Genomic DNA, 16,708 nt, shown 5'->3' with positions numbered 1-16,708 from the left:
CGGCCCGCCGCGCAGGGCGCCGCCCCCCGCCGCCATCTTTGTGGCGGGCAGAAGCGGGAGGAAGGCGGTAGTGGATTGTCCTCTTCCTCCTCCTCGGGGTTGAGGTGGCTAAGTGAGCGAGCTAACCCACCGCTTCCGGCCCTGCTGTGGGGGCTCTGCTTCCCGCTGGTGTCCCAGGCTCCTCCGGGAGATATAGGCCCCTGCCCCTGTGAGGGAGAGGCTGAGGCTCGGCGGCCGGCGCTTTCCCTTCTCTGCCTTTATTTCTAACGACTCGCAGGTCTGTGACTGACCCCTCTCGTTTCTGAGTCAGGTGAAATGGCCCTTCTCCGCCTGCTGGGGCTGCTGCCCGGAGCGCTGGCCCGGCCGGCCTGCGGGCGGGCTCTGCACCGGGCGGTCCCGCCACCGGCCGCCCCAGGTGAGAAGGAAGCGCTTGTCTCGTCCCCGCCGCCGCCGCCTCTTCTGAGTTTGGGTTGTTTTTTCTCCCTAGGACTCGCGTCAGGGTAGTATGCAGAGGAAGCTAAAGGCATACTCACGATAAATTGCTTTCCGTGGGTCGGTCTTTTTACACGCCTTCTCTAAACCATGTTTTTATTCGACTTTTGGCATCTCACAGTGAATTGTGAATCAAAGTATATCAAAACCAATTTGTCTAACTTCCTTTTTTTTTCCCCTGAGCTTTTACTTTGCCTTTTTCCGTCTCTTTCTTCTGTAGCACACGATTCAGCGAGGGTTGCTGAATGCCTACCGTGAAAAAAATCGTTCTTCTCTACAGCCTTCAGGTTGTTGAAGGCAGCAAGGGAGACTAGTTCATACAATTATACACACACACACATATATATATATTCTAGGTAATAGCATCCTTCAGAATTCTCCTTGCAAACTGAAACTCTAGCACCTTCTGTAAATAGTGCATTTGTTTTTATAACTAAGTCATGATGCCAGGCATACTGGGGTCTGTGGAAAATCTTCTGTAGTCATGGTTCAGGCCTTTTACCAGTAGTTGCAGGCAGGAAACTGTTCAGTGTACACCCACTTGGTGGCTGTCAGCATGTTTCAGTCTTGGCTTGTCAAGCCACCTTTCTGCTGTGTCTTCGAGATTTGAGTGTGGAATTGTCAGCATGCCTCAGGACTGATCTGCAGCTTTCCCTTCTCTTGCCCCTGAAATTTGCAGGGGAACAGTTTGCAGCAAGACTGTGTTTGGATTTCTGTATGAAAGTTTGACTGACACATAGAAATAATTCCTCTTAAGAACTTGTTTAGATAATTTCATGTCATATTTATGTTCTTATGTCTTACAGCAGTCATATCGGGGATATAGGGAGTAATTTCTTCGTATATGTATAAATTATGTTGGTGTTGGGGGAACAACTCTATTTTGTCTCGCCTGTGTGCAAAAGCCACAAAATAATTTACTATTTTTATTCAAGACTTCAATAGCTTTGTCACTCGGACCAATACTTGTGGAGAGCTACGTTCTGCTCACGTTGGACAAGAGGTCACACTGTATGGCTGGATTCAGTATCAAAGGTAGATGCAAGTCAAGGTGAAATGGAGATGCTTATTTGCTAGATCCAATGTATGCCTGGATTAAGACACTTTTTTTATGCTTCAAGTTATCTTTTCATATCCTGCAGTAGTCACTTCTGAAGTGAGTAAAACAGCTGAGAACCGTGCCAGATCAGTATTAAAAATTTCAGAGTTTCATACAGATGTTAATTGATCCTCATTACAATACTGTAAAGCAGTTAAAATATTATCACCCTTGTTGTATAGGAGAGAACACAAATAATAGCATATATATAGCAATTGTAACAGCTGCGAGCAAACAATTTCTTTTATATAGTGTTCTTAAATTTTAAGCAAACAATGGTGTTTTTCTTTTCAACTACAGCATCCAATGATGCTATTTTAAAAAATGCAAGCTTTGCTTAAAAGTAAATACTAAGAAAAGGTAGTAAGCAGAGGATGAAATGTTAATTCCAAGAGTTTGCTATAGGTGGCATGATATAATCACTCCTAATGGAGTTGTGCATCTTGTAAATGTAGGGTGAAAAGCATGTCTACGTACAGCATGGACAGTGCTCCAAAATACTCTGATCTTGGGTATGTAAAATGGCTTTGATGAAATTAATTTCTATCAAAAGTCACATTTTGCATTTACAGTCCAGAGAGCCTAGTTTTTATCCAGCATTGTTCTGTAGTGAATGGTCTACATGGATTTTGTTTGTTTGTTTGTTTTTGGTTTTTTGGAGATCCTGAGCATCTCATCTTTGAACAGTTATAGGTGGAGTTCCAGGAAACAAGACTATTGCAATGAGATTGTTGTGCTCTTGCTTTTAGAGGCACCCAGAGCGTGTTCCATTTGATAGCTTCTTGATGGAATAAGTACAATGGTAGCAGCCTCTACTGCAGTTGAAGAGATCAAATTTTATGATTCTGGGTCTAGGAGTGTGGATTGCTCATGTGAAACTTTTTATAGGACCAGCATTCTCCTTATTTTGTGTTTGGATTTTTTTTTAATCCATGTGAACTTTAGTTTTATTGCCCATCTAAATGTGTTTATCTGAACAATGTTTCCCAGCAGGAAATTGCTCGCGTTCAGAATCCCTGCTCTACACGGGTTGGTGTAAAATCCTGCCTCTCCTGGTTATTTGCACATTATTAGTCAATGGCTGGGCAAAATCTGAAACAAATTGTTTAGATTAGATTCAGATGAGGGAAAATCATCTGTGCATACATTACTTGGAAGTCCTTTGAGGTTAATCAAAAGGTACAGAAAGTAGCTAGTTGCCATGTCCTTGGCTTAAAAAGCAGAAGGCTGCTGAATTCTTGAAAGAACTGGTTTTCCTTTTGTGTTTTTCATGGATCAGACAAGGCCTGTTTCTGGTTTTGAGGGATTTCCAAGGACTGACCCAGATCATCATTCCACAGGATGAGGTAAGTGCTACCAAAATATGAGTCTCTAATATTTTTATTTTTCCTTTGGTAGCATGGGTCCAGCAGACATGGAGAGCAGAATGAAGTACTGAGTGCTCTGACTCACAAGTAGATTTAAACATTATGAGAGCTCTGATCTGACACTGCAACAGAAATATTAATGCTGTTTCCTCTGGCTTATGAGGAGTGATCCCAGATTCAAATGGGCCATTAAGAAATGAGGCGCTTGAGCATGGTGTGTTTGTCCTGTTCTTTGAATTTCTGTGACAGGTTGTCATCTTGCAGGCACATTCCCGTGTGAAGAAGCTCTTGTCTGATGCCCCAATGGAGTCTGTTGTGCGAGTGACTGGAATTGTGTCCCCTCGCCCCCCAGGGCAGGAGAATCCGGTGAGGATGTTGGGATCTCTCAAGGGTTTTATTCCTTGTGGAAAGGAGCACTGGATAGTAGAATTATGGTGGGTTTTGTGTCATAGCGTTCCCATGGGTTCTGGGTTTGTGGCAGACTATCCTCAGAAAACGTGAGGTGAAATAGCTGCTATGACATGTAAATTAGGAGAACGTGAAAGCACATTAGACACCCACGAATTAAATTGTACTTCAGCCCTTTGAAAGGATAATGGCTAGTTTTTTCAGACTTTCAAAGTGTGGCTGAGAATTTGTTTTTTCTTGAAGATAAGTATTGTCATCACAAGTTCCACAGCATGTGATGACTTATTTTTCACTCAGAATAGATTTTGCTTTTCTCATTATATAGGAAAGAGAGGTTGAAAAATGTTTAAATGTTATGCATTCCTCAGCTCTCATTGTAATCAGCCATAGATTAATCTGTCAGGGTTGTACGGATCCCATCACTGGCAGGCCTAAAAAAATAATGTGTATTTATGACCATAACCTTTTTGCTGTGACCAGTTATAGATGTCCATAAAGAATGCAGACGTCAGGCAATGCTTTTATTTCTTTTAATCATTTAGCATTTTGTTGGAGTGTTGTGTATACTTCCCCCTGGTAAACAGAGTTCTGTAGGATCAAATGAACGTTGATGTGGCACAGTGCAAAGTGGGGGAAGCTGTCTGTTCTGCCTTGGAATCCAAGAAAAAGAAAACTAGTTCTGAGAACTGGTGTTCAGAACTGGAAGTTCTGAGAAATTCCTCACAAGTTGCCTTTTTTGACTTGTACTAAGGACTGATGGTGATGCTGCTAATGCACACTGAAATGTATACTGTGTGGTTTCATTGAAGCTAATGGAACTAGTATTTTGTCCAAATGCATGTGCCCTAGAAGGGTCTGTGCCTGACTGTGCTCAGCACGTCCTTCAAGGAGAAGGCAAAGGAGAAGTAATTATATTTCTGGTAGAGATCAGTATGGTACTGGGATAGAGCATGCCATCTTTGGTGAGGTGACTTATGTTTTTCTGAACAGAAGGGAAATCTAGGAGAAATCTGTCCTTGAGAGAAGTTCTCTGAGTTATACTGTGTTGAAGGCAGGTTGGATAATCACATGGGTTTCTTATTTCCCCCAACCATCTGTGAAATACCTTTGTCCAATTGTTTTTCCTAAGTTTTGAATCGATTTTTTTCTTGCCTTTTTGCTCCAGAAAATGCCAACAGGGGATATTGAAGTGAAGGCAGAGACTGCAGAGATCCTAAACTCCTGCAAGAAGCTACCTTTTGAAATCAAAGATTTTATCAAGGTGTCCATGTTTTTTCTTCTTTTTTTTCTTTTTCTTTTTTTTTTTTTAACCAAAGTGGTGGCTTTTCAATAAATTGGGAATTTGCCCAGGGTGATGGCAAAACATCTGAGAGCTTCATCTGGTTTTCCCAGCTCTGCTGTGGGGGAAGGGTGATATTTAAAATGGGGTGCTGCTTGTTAGCTGTGAGGATGTATTTCTAATTAGAGATGAGCAGAAAACAAGGCTTGAATGATTCCAGTGCACAGGGTTTTCAAATATCACTGTAAGAACAGATGGTAAAGGGAAGAGTGAAAGGAATCAGGCTATGCTAGATTTTTTGAGAGTGTGAAACAAAACCTGCCAGTGCACTGCTGTGTTTTAAGGCAAGGGTGCTTAGTCTTATCTGGACAAGTAGCTAGTAAGCCAGAGGATTTTATTCCTCTGTAAGTACACAGTCTTCATTGGACATGCAATTTGAATTTTATCTCTTAGTCCTAATTATCTCTTATCTCCAGAAATCAGAGGCCTTACGGATGCAGTATCGCTACTTGGACTTGCGTAGCTTCCAGTTGCAGCATAACCTGCGGCTGAGATCACAGATAGTGATGAGGATGCGGGAATACTTGTGTAACCTCCATGGTAAGAAAAGTGCTTGAAGAACAGCGTGCAGCAAATAACATTTTAGCCCTCCCTTCTTCTGTTTCCTATTGCTGGGAGAGGTTGCCCATCAACTTGCTATTCCAAACTGGTCCTGCTTAGTAAGGACATCTGCTTGCACTGGGGTTTTTAGAGGAATGTTGGCAGGCCTGAAGAACAAAGTATGTTGAAATCTCTTAGTGTGTTACAAACCAGTTGTTTCAAATGAGGTATATCCAGTGAGAAAAGGCCTTTTGCAGGTAGTTTCCCTCTTTTGGTCACCCAACTTGAGGCATGTCAAAGGGGTGGATTTCTTATAGAGCTTTTGCTTATCTTAAAATGAGGAAGTCCTTTTTGGAAAAGCAAAGCCTAGTTCAAAATGGACAGAGAATTAACAGTTTTTCAGCCTATATTGAGTCCTCTGTCATCAGCAGTTCTGGCAGGACATCAGGGTAGCTCTGAGCCTTTAAATCTGTCATTTCAGAAGTTATTCTTAGAAGCAGCAAAATCTGTAGATTTTGGAGAGGCTGCATGGTGTGCTAGATTACCTATTTTGCTGACTAACCCTTCTCTAGCTTGCTTTGTGTCACACTCGTTCTCCCTGCCCTCAGCATATTGTCTCTGAAGCATGTGTTTGTTCCTCAGGGTTCGTGGATGTAGAAACTCCAACGCTCTTTAAAAGAACCCCAGGGGTATGTATTCTGTTAGCAATGCATTTTAGCTTCCTGCGATTGCACAGGCAGTTCATGGTTGAATTATTGTCAATTGCCATTCGGCCTTATTTGCTGTTCCCTCACTATGTAACAGCTCGTGTGCAAATTTCTGATATGATACATGGATCCTTTTAAAAGTAGAGGGAGTGAAAGGGAAGAGGTGATACCTTGTGTCTTAATTTTGAACCTTCAAATGAATAAAGCTTCCGTCCTGTAGAGTGCATGTTGACTGCAAGTGCTGTCCTGGGACAGCCAGATTATAAAAAAAAAACAACTTCCTCTAAGTGCTGTTTCTCCAGCATTTATCTCTTAACTAGTAGGTTACTGCAGTGGCACTGCTCAAGTCATTTTAATTTCTAAGTCTATGTTCCTTTCATTTCAAAAATAATCACAAAGAAGAGAGCTGTAGCCCAGGAATTGTTGATGCAGCTAACACGTGGAGTTCTTGCATTTAAACCCTTTTCTTGGATGGTGTATTGTTATGCATCAGTCTCTTAGAGCAGAAGAAGGAGAATCCTCCTCTGGGACATTTTGGACCAAGTTGGTTAACAGATTTTTTTTTTTTTTTTCAAGTGTAATGTACAGCCATTTCCTCACAAGTGGGATTTCATAATGGGGAAAAAAGGTCCTTTCCTCTTGTGCTTCTAGTCTGTGCTCTCTGTCAGGAATTGAGGCCACTTATTTGCTGAACTATGTAAGCTTTTCTTTCTGATACTAGGGAGCAAAAGAATTCGTTGTGCCCTCGAGGGAAGTGGGCAAGTTCTACTCTCTCCCACAGAGTCCTCAGCAGTTCAAGCAGCTCCTCATGGTTGGAGGCCTGGACAGGTAAGAGTTTCTTGGATTCCTGTTCTCTGCATGTCCTGTCCAGGGTTTGCTTGCTTTGACCTGTGAGGTTTTAGATACTTCCCTGAAAACTTGCTGCCAAGGGGGTTGTGTTTTGAAGAGGGATCCTTAAATACTTAGGACTTTTCAACTAGGCCAGGCCCTTTGCCACCCCAGCAATAATGCCTCCCAGTAAGAGGAAACATATCCTGTGTGAAGGTTGAAATCTTCACTGTTGTTTTAAATGGAAACCTGATCTGAGCACAGTCTGCCTGAAGAGTAAAAAATATAGTGTGTGATAAAAGCCTCTCCAAGGGTAACCTATAGAACTAATATAGATGAGGTGGGACAGGTGAGCAGGACTGAGACAAGGGAAGCACGTTGTCATGGTGCATGAGTAAAAGCTTTTAACTGGGCTTGTTCCTCCAAATAGAATTGAAGGAGAGGGAGACAGTTGTTCATGCAGTGAACTGCGGGACAGGTCTTGGCCGTGAGTGAATTTTGCGTGGCCCTTAGTACTGAGTCCAGATTTGGAGTAGAAGGTGGGAAAAGGGGTTGCGTGTGCCCCTGTTGGGACACAGCTCACCTGGTAGCCTCCACATGCCTCTGGAGGTATGGTTGGAGGTGGATACAGCTGCTGATACAGTTGCTTCCGCTCAAAATGTCATGCTTTTGAGGGGATGGGAACAACCAGGGCTATGATCATCTGCTGCAAAGAGAACGGATTATTATTTTTTTTAATGGTCAATTCTGTAGTCACAATCTAATTTAGGGTACTTGGAATTGTTATCTGAGTACAAGTCCTATTGCAGGTACTTTCAAGTTGCTCGCTGCTACCGAGATGAAGGTTCGCGGCCTGACAGGCAGCCTGAGTTTACTCAGGTAACCAACTTGCACTGCCTTTTACCCTCTTCCTCACCCCAAACAGCTCGTAGCTGTTTTCTCCTCTGAAGGCTTAGTTTGTGCTAGCTCTTGTGCCGCTTGGGGAGTGTACAGTGTTGTTTGCTGCATGTTTCACAGATCTGGCCCTTTGAAGTTAGTATGGGGCATGCACAGAGTGGTTATAGTCCTGGGGTGACTGCACAGTCCCAGGTGCAGTAGATGTGGGAATTGTGTTGCAGACGCATTTGGATTGTGCTTGATGATGCAATGTCCTCCTGTTCCTCCTGTCCTGCTGGGTTGGGCATCCCGTTCCTCGGCGTTGAGATCACAGGCAGAGTTAGCCTTGTTCATTCAAGGCTTCTCCTTCTGTTGTTGTCATCATTACCTCATTTAGTTCTGAGGAGATTGTGTCCTGAGTCATCAGGCTGTAGGGAGATCATAAGCACACCCTGAGTCTAATGCAGTCATGCTATGATTTAATGTAGTATATTGTTTCTTTTTATGCTGGCCTTATAGTCAAGAGCTTCTCCAAATAGCAGTGCAAAGGCAAAACTTTTAGCTAATATGGCATCCCCACTCTTGTTTTCTTTTTTAAGATAGATATAGAGATGTCATTTGTAGATCAAGCTGGGATCCAGAGATTGATAGAGGGCCTTCTGCAATATTCCTGGCCTGAGGAAAGAGGCTGCATTACGACTCCTTTCCCTTCCATGACATACGAGGAGGCACTGGCTGACTATGGGACTGATAAACCAGACACTCGTTTTGGGATGAAGGTGAGGGTTTGCCCTTTAGAAACTTGCAGCTTCTCCTTTCTGTTAGTGTTTTAATAATGTTTGTTTGGATCATGTATATGTGGTCGGCTGGGGTTCTTAAAGCTGTAACTTACCCAAGGTGTCTATTGCATTGTCACTGCTTTTGTACAGGTAATCATCTTTTGGGGAAGGGAGGGTTTGTTTACTTGGCTGTGGGAAATCGTATGTTTTAAGAAAATTTTATTTTGAAGATAATATAGTGTTAGGAAGCAATGCGTCTTGACTGTCTTAGGAACCGAAGCCCATAAGGCATCCACAGATACTTTAAGTTCTTTTGTGTATTGCACTCCAGAGCATACTCCTGGTGAGCATGCTTTGTGAGACAGGCTTCTCCAGCCTTCTAATGGCCTGAAGATATTGTCAGGATAACTGACTGCGGTTGTGGGCATACACTGTTTGCACATGAAACAAGAGTACAAAAGTATGAAATAAGAATATCGACAAATGTATTAAGAGGAACAGTGCCAAAAAGCTAGAAACATCTTATATTTTCCCAAGAATTAATTTTGGAGGTTTCTTTTTCAGTATGCAGTGCTCTCTGCTGTGGCAGGATGTCACCATCTCAGCCTTGGGTTTTCCTGGCTCAAACCCAATTTTGGGTTTTTCTGGCTGTCTTGCATTTCTGTTTCTGCAGCGTTCAGCTCCTCTCTGCTTTTTCCAGCTTGACCGCATTCATTTCTTTGTGAACTATTTGATTTCGCTAAACAAAGAAATGGTATCCCAGGGAATGGTGTTGCAGGTATTAAGACACAGGTGCAGGATTTTTTGCTTCATGTTCCTACCACCACTGCTTTTTCCTGTGATACTTTCTTTCTCAGATAGTGGATATCAGTGACTTTTTACGAAGATCAGACATTCAGTTTGTGCAGAATGCACTCAGTTACCCACACGGCACTGTCAAAGCCATATGTATCCCTCAGGGAGTGGTAAGTGATGCTTTTACATGCTGCTTATGGTTTATATGAAATAAATAAAATACCAATTTGAATTCTTTCGTTGGTATGGAAATGTTCTTTGCTATTACTGGGGGAGTAGTGCCCTTCAGGGAACTTGGGGTTGGTTGTGATTGGCGTCAGGTTGGGCTGAGTGGTGTTAGAAGAGGGGAATGGAGATGATCAGGCAACAGGAAGAATGGAAGAATGTATTGTTCTCAGGAAGGGGCAGAAATAAACAGAGCTGCAAGGTCCTTTGAGGATAGAGAAGCCTCTTGGGATATCAGCTTGCTTTTGTCAAGGATGGCTTCTGATGTCCATCTCAATAATAAATTGGGCCATGCAGCAAGTGATTGAAATAGAGCCATGTATGGCACAGCTCTGTTCTGGACTAGTGAGAGAAAGGTCAGGTGGTTACAAGCCCTTCTCATGTTTACTTTTGCTGCATTTGTGGGCAGAAATCATTTCTCATAATGAGACTATCACAGACCGAATCCAAGGCTGACCACAGATGTAGAAGATTGACATGGCCATGTATGTTGGCAGGGAAGCAGATTTAATTCTGGCTATGGTCATCTTTGCAGCTTGGGCAGTACGGAGGAAAAAAAAAATCCATGAAACACTGGGTTTTATTTGGGGAATAGGACTTTCTGACCATGTTTTCTCTTGGGATTCCTTTAATTTTGGCACAAAACATGTTACCAGCTTCCCACAAGGGGGCACTAAGATGTGCCTTTGAGCAAAACAAAAGTGGGCTCTTTCAGCTACTCTAATGTTCAGAGGCTCAAAAAATGCAGATCTTGGCACAGGTCCTCATTTACTGCATTTCTTTGCATGTGAGAGTAAGCCCTGTAGGTTTCTCTCTGTTGTTCCTCCAGATTGAGTTAAATCTTCCCCATCAACAGCGTGGTGTTATAACGTGTTCATGCATGCTGGAGGCAGTTAGTTGGCATAATCTAACTCTGGTGACTAGCTACAGCTGATCTGTGATCAGGGAGAAAAACTGCAGCCAGACATACAACCTAGAGGGGCCCTTTCCTGAAAGGAGCCCTTGGAGAAGACACCCAGCTGCAGCCTAGTGCTGTGGGCCCTGCCCTGTTCCACAGCCCTCATAAGAACTTGTACTGGAAACAAAAGAACTTGAGAAGTTTGGAAACAGCTCAGTCAATAGATTTGAATCCTGGTCAGGCTTTCTATATATTTTGCTGATGTTTAATGCGTCTTCTCTTGCTCTTTCACCAGAGGTATCTTAAAAATAAAGATTTGGAGTCATTAAAGGAGTCTGCAAAATCCCAGTTTAACCAGGTGAGACAGAAATACTGCTGAGGCATTGGAAATGGTGAATGACAAAGTGTGTATAAAGGCACTTGCAGACAGAGGAAGGTAGAAGACCAGTTTTTAATAGCTGAGAGTCAGTGCCTGAGCATGTGATGCTTCACAACAAGAGAGGGCAGCACTGGACTGAATATACTCTCATATTTCTTTAGGAAATTGTGGAAATTATCTGCAGGCCTGATAGAAACTTGAAGTCTCTGCTTACAAAGTTTCTTGGTGAGAAACAGCAGTCAGAGCTTATCCAAACGCTGAACATGCAGGTGGACGATGTGGCACTGCTGGCAGCTGGTGAACAAAAGCAAGTGGTAGGAAGCATTTCTTGGGTGGCTGTGTGAGTTGAATGTTGCTGATGATGCCTTTGATGTTATCTGACCTTAGTCTAATTCTTCTTATTATTAAAATAGGTCATAATATAATTCTGTGTTTCTCTGGAGCTGAAGCTATAGCAACAGCAAATAATGCTTGAAATGTACCTATTGCTTTTATTTTGTCCAGTCAAATTCTGGGAAGAACTTGTAACTGAAATGAAGGCTGGAATATAAACAAGGAACAAATCAGTGCCTCCTTTTCTCTCAATTTCAAAGTATCAAACAGAGACTGGAAAACAAGGTCAACTAGGTAATTTTGTTTCCCATAAGCAGCTGATGAGTGAAGCACCACTGCTTATTAGCAGCAGTGATGGGAGATTCTGTCCCTACCCTTCTCTGTGTTCTTGCCAGCAGACGTTGCCTTCCAAGCATTGGTTTATGACAAAGTGTCATGCTTTGCTTGATAGCCCAAATTTTGTCATATTTTTTCTGTGCCTTCATTTCTCTGTCTGCAAAGTGTAGATCTCACCTGCACTCCTGCAGCTAATCCCCATTTTTGTAGAGCTTGAGGTTAGTCTAGGAGAGGAGAGTTCTGTGAGGATGGAACATTTGGAAGAAAATGAGCTTTCCAGCTTCTTACCTTTCTTTGTCAAACCCAGGAGCTGTTGCTGCCTCAGCAGGAAAGTGATATCTTTTATGAGGCAATGCAGAAGTGTTCAAGGCAACAGTACATTATAACTGATGCTGTCTCTGATACCACCTTTATGAAACACACTTTCCTTGGTCAGTGTTTGAGCAACTGCCCTGTTAGTAAAATTGCCCTGTCTCATTCTCTCCCTTCTTTTCTGCAGTGCTCTGCATTAGGAAGGCTACGGTTGGAGAGTGCTGACCTCCTTGAGGCGGCTGGGCTGGCACTCCGTGATCCAACAACTTTTCACTTTCTGTGGGTGGTGGATTTTCCGCTTTTCCTCCCCAAGGAAGGGAATCCCACTGAATTGGAATCTGCTCATCACCCTTTCACAGCTCCTCATCCTTCAGATACCAGTCTCCTCTATTCTGACCCCACAAAGGTAATTAACTTCATGTCTGCCATGCTGGCTCTCTTACAGTTGCGTGTCCTGGAAAGCTGGGTAAGTAGCATCTGTTTTACTGTAAAAGGGATGTTGTTTCATGGAGCTGACTGCATATTATATGTATCTGGAAGACATGGCTTCCAAATTACTCTGAGTAGCAAATATCCGTGTGTGCCCCGGACAAAAGGGACTTACAGGAGGCAGTTGCTTAAGGGGAGGAGTCTTATTTTCTGACCCATCCCATGTTGCTTCAGGTTTCGATCAACTTTGCAAAAGGATTTGTACTGTTCTCACCTCTGTCAGCAGCAGTCCATGCCTCTTATAGGACTGGTACCTGAAATGCAAGGTACCACTGATAGAGCAGTGCTGTAGTATGTAATGATTTCATTCCCAGTGTCTTTGCTGTCTGTATGCAGGTTGGTGTTAAATGCAGCTGTGCCCTAGCCTTGTGGTGGTGCTTGTTCATTTTCGTTCTGTAGGTCCGTAGCCAGCACTATGACCTTGTGCTGAATGGCAGTGAAGTTGGAGGTGGCTCCATCAGAATTCATAGCGCAGAACAGCAGCGTTTTGTGCTGGAGAAAGTGCTGAAGGTAACACCTACAGATGTCTCTAACATTCTTTTGGAGATTTAAAGGACTAGTTAATTTAACTATCCACTTCAAATTCTGAAGGAAACACTCTTGTGTTTCTCAGATAAAGATATGTAACTCCTAGCCCTGAGTGATGAATTACTTCATCATACCTTCATCTTAAATTGCTGGTAGGGAGAGCAATGTTTGTCTAATGACACTTCTTGTGTAATTTTGCAGGAAGATTCTGAGGTGCTTTCCCATCTGCTGGAGGCTTTGGAGTTTGGAGCTCCACCTCATGGAGGAATTGCTTTAGGTGAGTGCTTTGTAGCTCTCCAGGATGCTGTCATCTTGTGACTCTTTCTTTTGGTATGTTAGATACCAGGAACAAGCCTCATGCTTGTTAGCAAAAGCCTTGCCTCCTCCTGCTGTTTGGCACCATCAACATGGTAACACTGTGTGCGCTTACACAGTGCTTCCTTCTCTGTAGCTGCTTTGTAGAAGGAAACAGAGGTTTTGTCACCAAGTGCAGAATGTTTCAGTGTTCCTCCCTGGCATCACAGTGTGATTTAGTTCTTACACAAGGACCAAATCATGTTTTGGTGACTCTGAGGATGATCCATACACGCTCTTCTACAAACAGCATCCTCATTAAGATTAGGTCATCTTTATTCTAGTTCCTGTGCAGCCAGAACAGGATCCATGTACTGTGTGCCCAGAGGCCTGGGACAGCATGGTACTTTGTTTTGTGCCCTGGGTCACAGCCACAACCTCGCCCTCTGCTTCAGTCTCACTTTCCTTCTTCCTTATCTGTTTTGCTCACTAATTCAGATAATGTTATGTATTTTTCCTAAATCTTACTGAGTTCGTGGTTTTAAAAAAGAAAAAAACAAGCAGAACACCCTCACCCTCCCCCCCCGCCAAAACAAACAAAAAATCCTACAAAAAACAAAGGTAGTGTTTTAACCTGGGGTCTTCCAGTGTGATTTCCCTCCATTCAATCACCCAGAGGCTCTTATTCTTTTTGAATTCCTCCTAGTTGTAATCCTTCAGAACTAGTTGATCAGAGCTTTGTTTGAGCGCTTAAGCAGAGCCCTGACAGTGTTCCTGCCACTTAGCTGCCCTGGTTTTGTTATGCCGTCTTTGCAAAGGCACTGTCTCTGTCTTGCAGTTCTCAGTGTGTTGCAGAACTTTCTGTAATATTGAAAAGCTTTATTTTGCTAGACATTTCTGCTCTTTAGCAAGTCTGTTTCTCTGCTGCTGGCTGAGATTTTTTCCTCTTACTTGCTTCAGTTCTATTCTTCAAGCTTCATTTATCTACTCGTTGTTATCCATATATACATAATACTCCATATTATCTACTCCATCTTTCTGATTTTTCTGAATTGGAGAAAGTAATATAGGGCCATAACTCAACTGGTTCACCAATTTGTTTTCTGCTTCTAGGACTTGACAGGCTGATCTCTCTCATCGTTGATGCTTCAAGTATCAGAGATGTCATTGCTTTTCCTAAATCCTTCAGGGGACGGGACCTGATGGGCAATGCTCCAGACTATGTCACTCCAGAAGAACTAGAGCCATATCACATCCAGGTTTCCTGGCCTCTTGCAGAGAAAGAGGCAAAGCAAAATTGACTTAAAGCCAGTGATGTGAGCTGATCTGTTTAACCGGAGGTGATTACAGCTTCTAAATACTAGAATTCACTTCAGAAAACATCAGCTGTTATGGGAGGGTGGGGGCAGTACAACCCCACTGTACTAGGGCAGTTTCAGAATTTGATGGGAAATAGAAACGAGGGCTCCGTGATAGGCATTAATCTTTGGGTTGGTAATGGGAAGGAGAAGTTGAAAAGCAAAAGAAAAGAACATAATTTTAGCATAGGATATTGTGGATGTTGGCTTTGGGGTGTCATACTGGTGTGACGATGGGATGTAATTTTTTTCACTCCTCACTTTTTCCATGTTCCTTGCAGAGTATTTCTCCTCCTATCTGGAGGAAATGGTGTCAGTGTCCCTGACAGATGGTCTGTATTCCTGATGATCATTGAATCTGTTAGCTGAGGACTGTTACAATAGAGCAGTGCTGTGCTGTGCCAAGAGCTCTGGACACTTCACAGCAAAACTTCCGTGCAACCAGCCCCTTGTCTCACATTGAAGGATACAAGATTGTCCAAAACTTGCCACAGGGAGTTCATATTCAGCTGTGTTCTCTCTTCAAAGACTGGGAGAGAAGTGTTTTTATTGTTTATAACAGTTGCCCTCATAATACTTGTCAACAGATGATCTGTCTTTGGGGCCTGTGGTCCTGCTGCTTTTCAGCACACCAACTCTGAAGTTTGTTGGTAAATAAACTTTATCTGGCAATGTGATTGTGCTTGAGCTTGGTTTTGGGCTTTCTCTACAAGAAGAAAGAGCTACCAGTTCTTCTTTATGACCCCTGATCCCTCTAGGAGATGACAAGAAATCTGTGACAGCATAGCAGGGTTGCAAGTCTCGTGTGAATTCTGCCTGGTCCTGCAGACTTGTCTCTACAGTGGTGAATAATGCAGCAGCAAGTGCCTCGTGAGTAACAGTCTGTTCATCCCTGGCCCATACCAGAACAGGCACAGTGCAGGAGCAACTACTGAGTAGAGCATGGGCTCTGGCAGCATCCTACCGGACCAAGCCACTTGGCTCTGCTCTGTAGTATACAGCAAGCCCTTGGCTGAGGCACTCCAGTGGGTGTGTTAACTCTGTGTTTAGGTTGGAGAAAGCAGCGAATCGGTGGGAGGAAAGGAGGAAGGTGAAGAAGCTGAGGAAAAAAGAAGGAAGAGCTTACCTGAATAAGCTAGGAAGATGGTGCAAAGGAAGAAAAGGGAGAACTGCTGTGTCCCAGCTGAAAAGGACAGCAGGGAGCATCTGCTAGAGGAAGTGCATGAGGACAGAAGGAAGACTGCCATTCTTGTCTGAGCTAATACTGAACTCCAGCCTTCTGCAGGAGATCCTAGTCTGCAGATTCTTGCAGATTCTGGGCTGCTCCAAGGGTTACCGGCTGATTCAGTCTCCACGTTGTGGGATAACATTACATGGTGGTACACACTTGTTTTTTTAAATACTGGACCGTCCTGTTGACAAGAAGCAGTGAGGTGGCTCTTCTTAACTTTTTTTTGTTTGTTAAGTACTATCCATAGACAAATGGCAGTAGAGCTGACTTGCTGCTACTTGACAGATTATAAAATGATGGATTTATGTGCTTAAAAGAAAACTTAAATCCTTTCATATGTTATGATTGTTATTGTCAGTCTTGGAGCATGATTAAATACTATTTAAAAAAAAAAAAGAAAAGCAACACAATCCTGGATTTGTATTCACATTCATTCTAGCCAAACACACTGAATTCCTTTATTTTTTCCGTGTATGAGATATTCATTCTTGTCTTGAAATTAATTCACCTTTGTTTTACTTATTTTTTTCCCCTGAGCAGAAGCTGTCAGTAATGGAGCGAAGATCAGTTTTCCGAGCAAAGCTAAGCTGTAAATTGGATCCCTGAGCAGATACGTGTTAAAAACCACTTTTAATTTTTTGTTGTTGTTGCTGTTTTTGCAGTGAGGAGGATCACCTTGTGAGAGTTACACCAGATATTTTTGTTCCCTTAACCTGCAAGTGGTGATATGGAAAACAGCCACTACAAGGCTATGTATTATATTCAGACTGCTTTTTAAGAGCCTGCTGGATTATTTTGTTATTTAGTTTCTTGACGGGTAGTGAGATTAAGATTTGTGTGGAATTTGCTTGAGGGTCATCTGTGTTCCTAAGGCCTCAGAGGCTTCTTTGAGGACACGGAATCACAGAAAGTAATAGTTATTCTGAAAAGTTCTTCACTCCCCCAGACTATTATTTACAGTAACTGTAAACATGATGTGCTGAACATTTTTTAAAATTATGAAATAAGGGATACCATATCATTTGGTTAGTAACTGCTTGCAAAGGCTGCTTAATCTGAAGAGCCCCAGTTCTTTAAATTAGGATTATCATCAAG

General features: G+C 42.8%; 1 protein-coding gene across 4 annotated transcripts; it reads left to right on the top strand.

The window, feature by feature from the left end:
• The first annotated feature begins 33 nt into the window (after window positions 1-33).
• On the top strand, window positions 34-16,014 carry DARS2 (aspartyl-tRNA synthetase 2, mitochondrial). 4 transcript variants are annotated; one of them, XR_012661155.1, is made up of 19 exons: window positions 179-415; window positions 1,428-1,527; window positions 2,871-2,937; window positions 3,223-3,324; window positions 4,532-4,627; window positions 5,122-5,245; window positions 5,888-5,934; window positions 6,674-6,780; window positions 7,590-7,659; window positions 8,256-8,435; window positions 9,293-9,400; window positions 10,649-10,711; window positions 10,894-11,046; window positions 11,901-12,119; window positions 12,602-12,712; window positions 12,932-13,007; window positions 14,138-14,364; window positions 15,141-15,252; window positions 15,433-16,014. XR_012661155.1 is itself a non-coding variant. In XM_075096974.1 (18 exons), exons 2-18 carry the CDS (start codon window positions 316-318, stop codon window positions 14,323-14,325), a joined length of 1,911 nt encoding a protein of 636 aa, XP_074953075.1. In that variant the 5' UTR covers window positions 34-112; window positions 311-315; the 3' UTR covers window positions 14,326-15,059. The 4 variants fall into 4 exon arrangements, 3 of the variants coding, with proteins under 3 accessions (XP_074953075.1, XP_074953076.1, XP_074953077.1); XM_075096974.1 differs by lacking the exons at window positions 15,141-15,252; window positions 15,433-16,014 and adding an exon at window positions 34-112 and having other exon boundaries at window positions 311-415; window positions 14,138-15,059; XM_075096975.1 differs by lacking the exons at window positions 15,141-15,252; window positions 15,433-16,014 and adding an exon at window positions 14,664-15,059.
• Window positions 16,015-16,708: the final 694 nt, after the last annotated feature.

This window comes from Phalacrocorax aristotelis, chromosome 6 (assembly GCF_949628215.1).
Source record: "Phalacrocorax aristotelis chromosome 6, bGulAri2.1, whole genome shotgun sequence".
In the NCBI taxonomy this organism is placed as follows: domain Eukaryota; kingdom Metazoa; phylum Chordata; class Aves; order Suliformes; family Phalacrocoracidae; genus Phalacrocorax; species Phalacrocorax aristotelis.
This window is presented reverse-complemented; position numbering and strand designations above follow the sequence as displayed.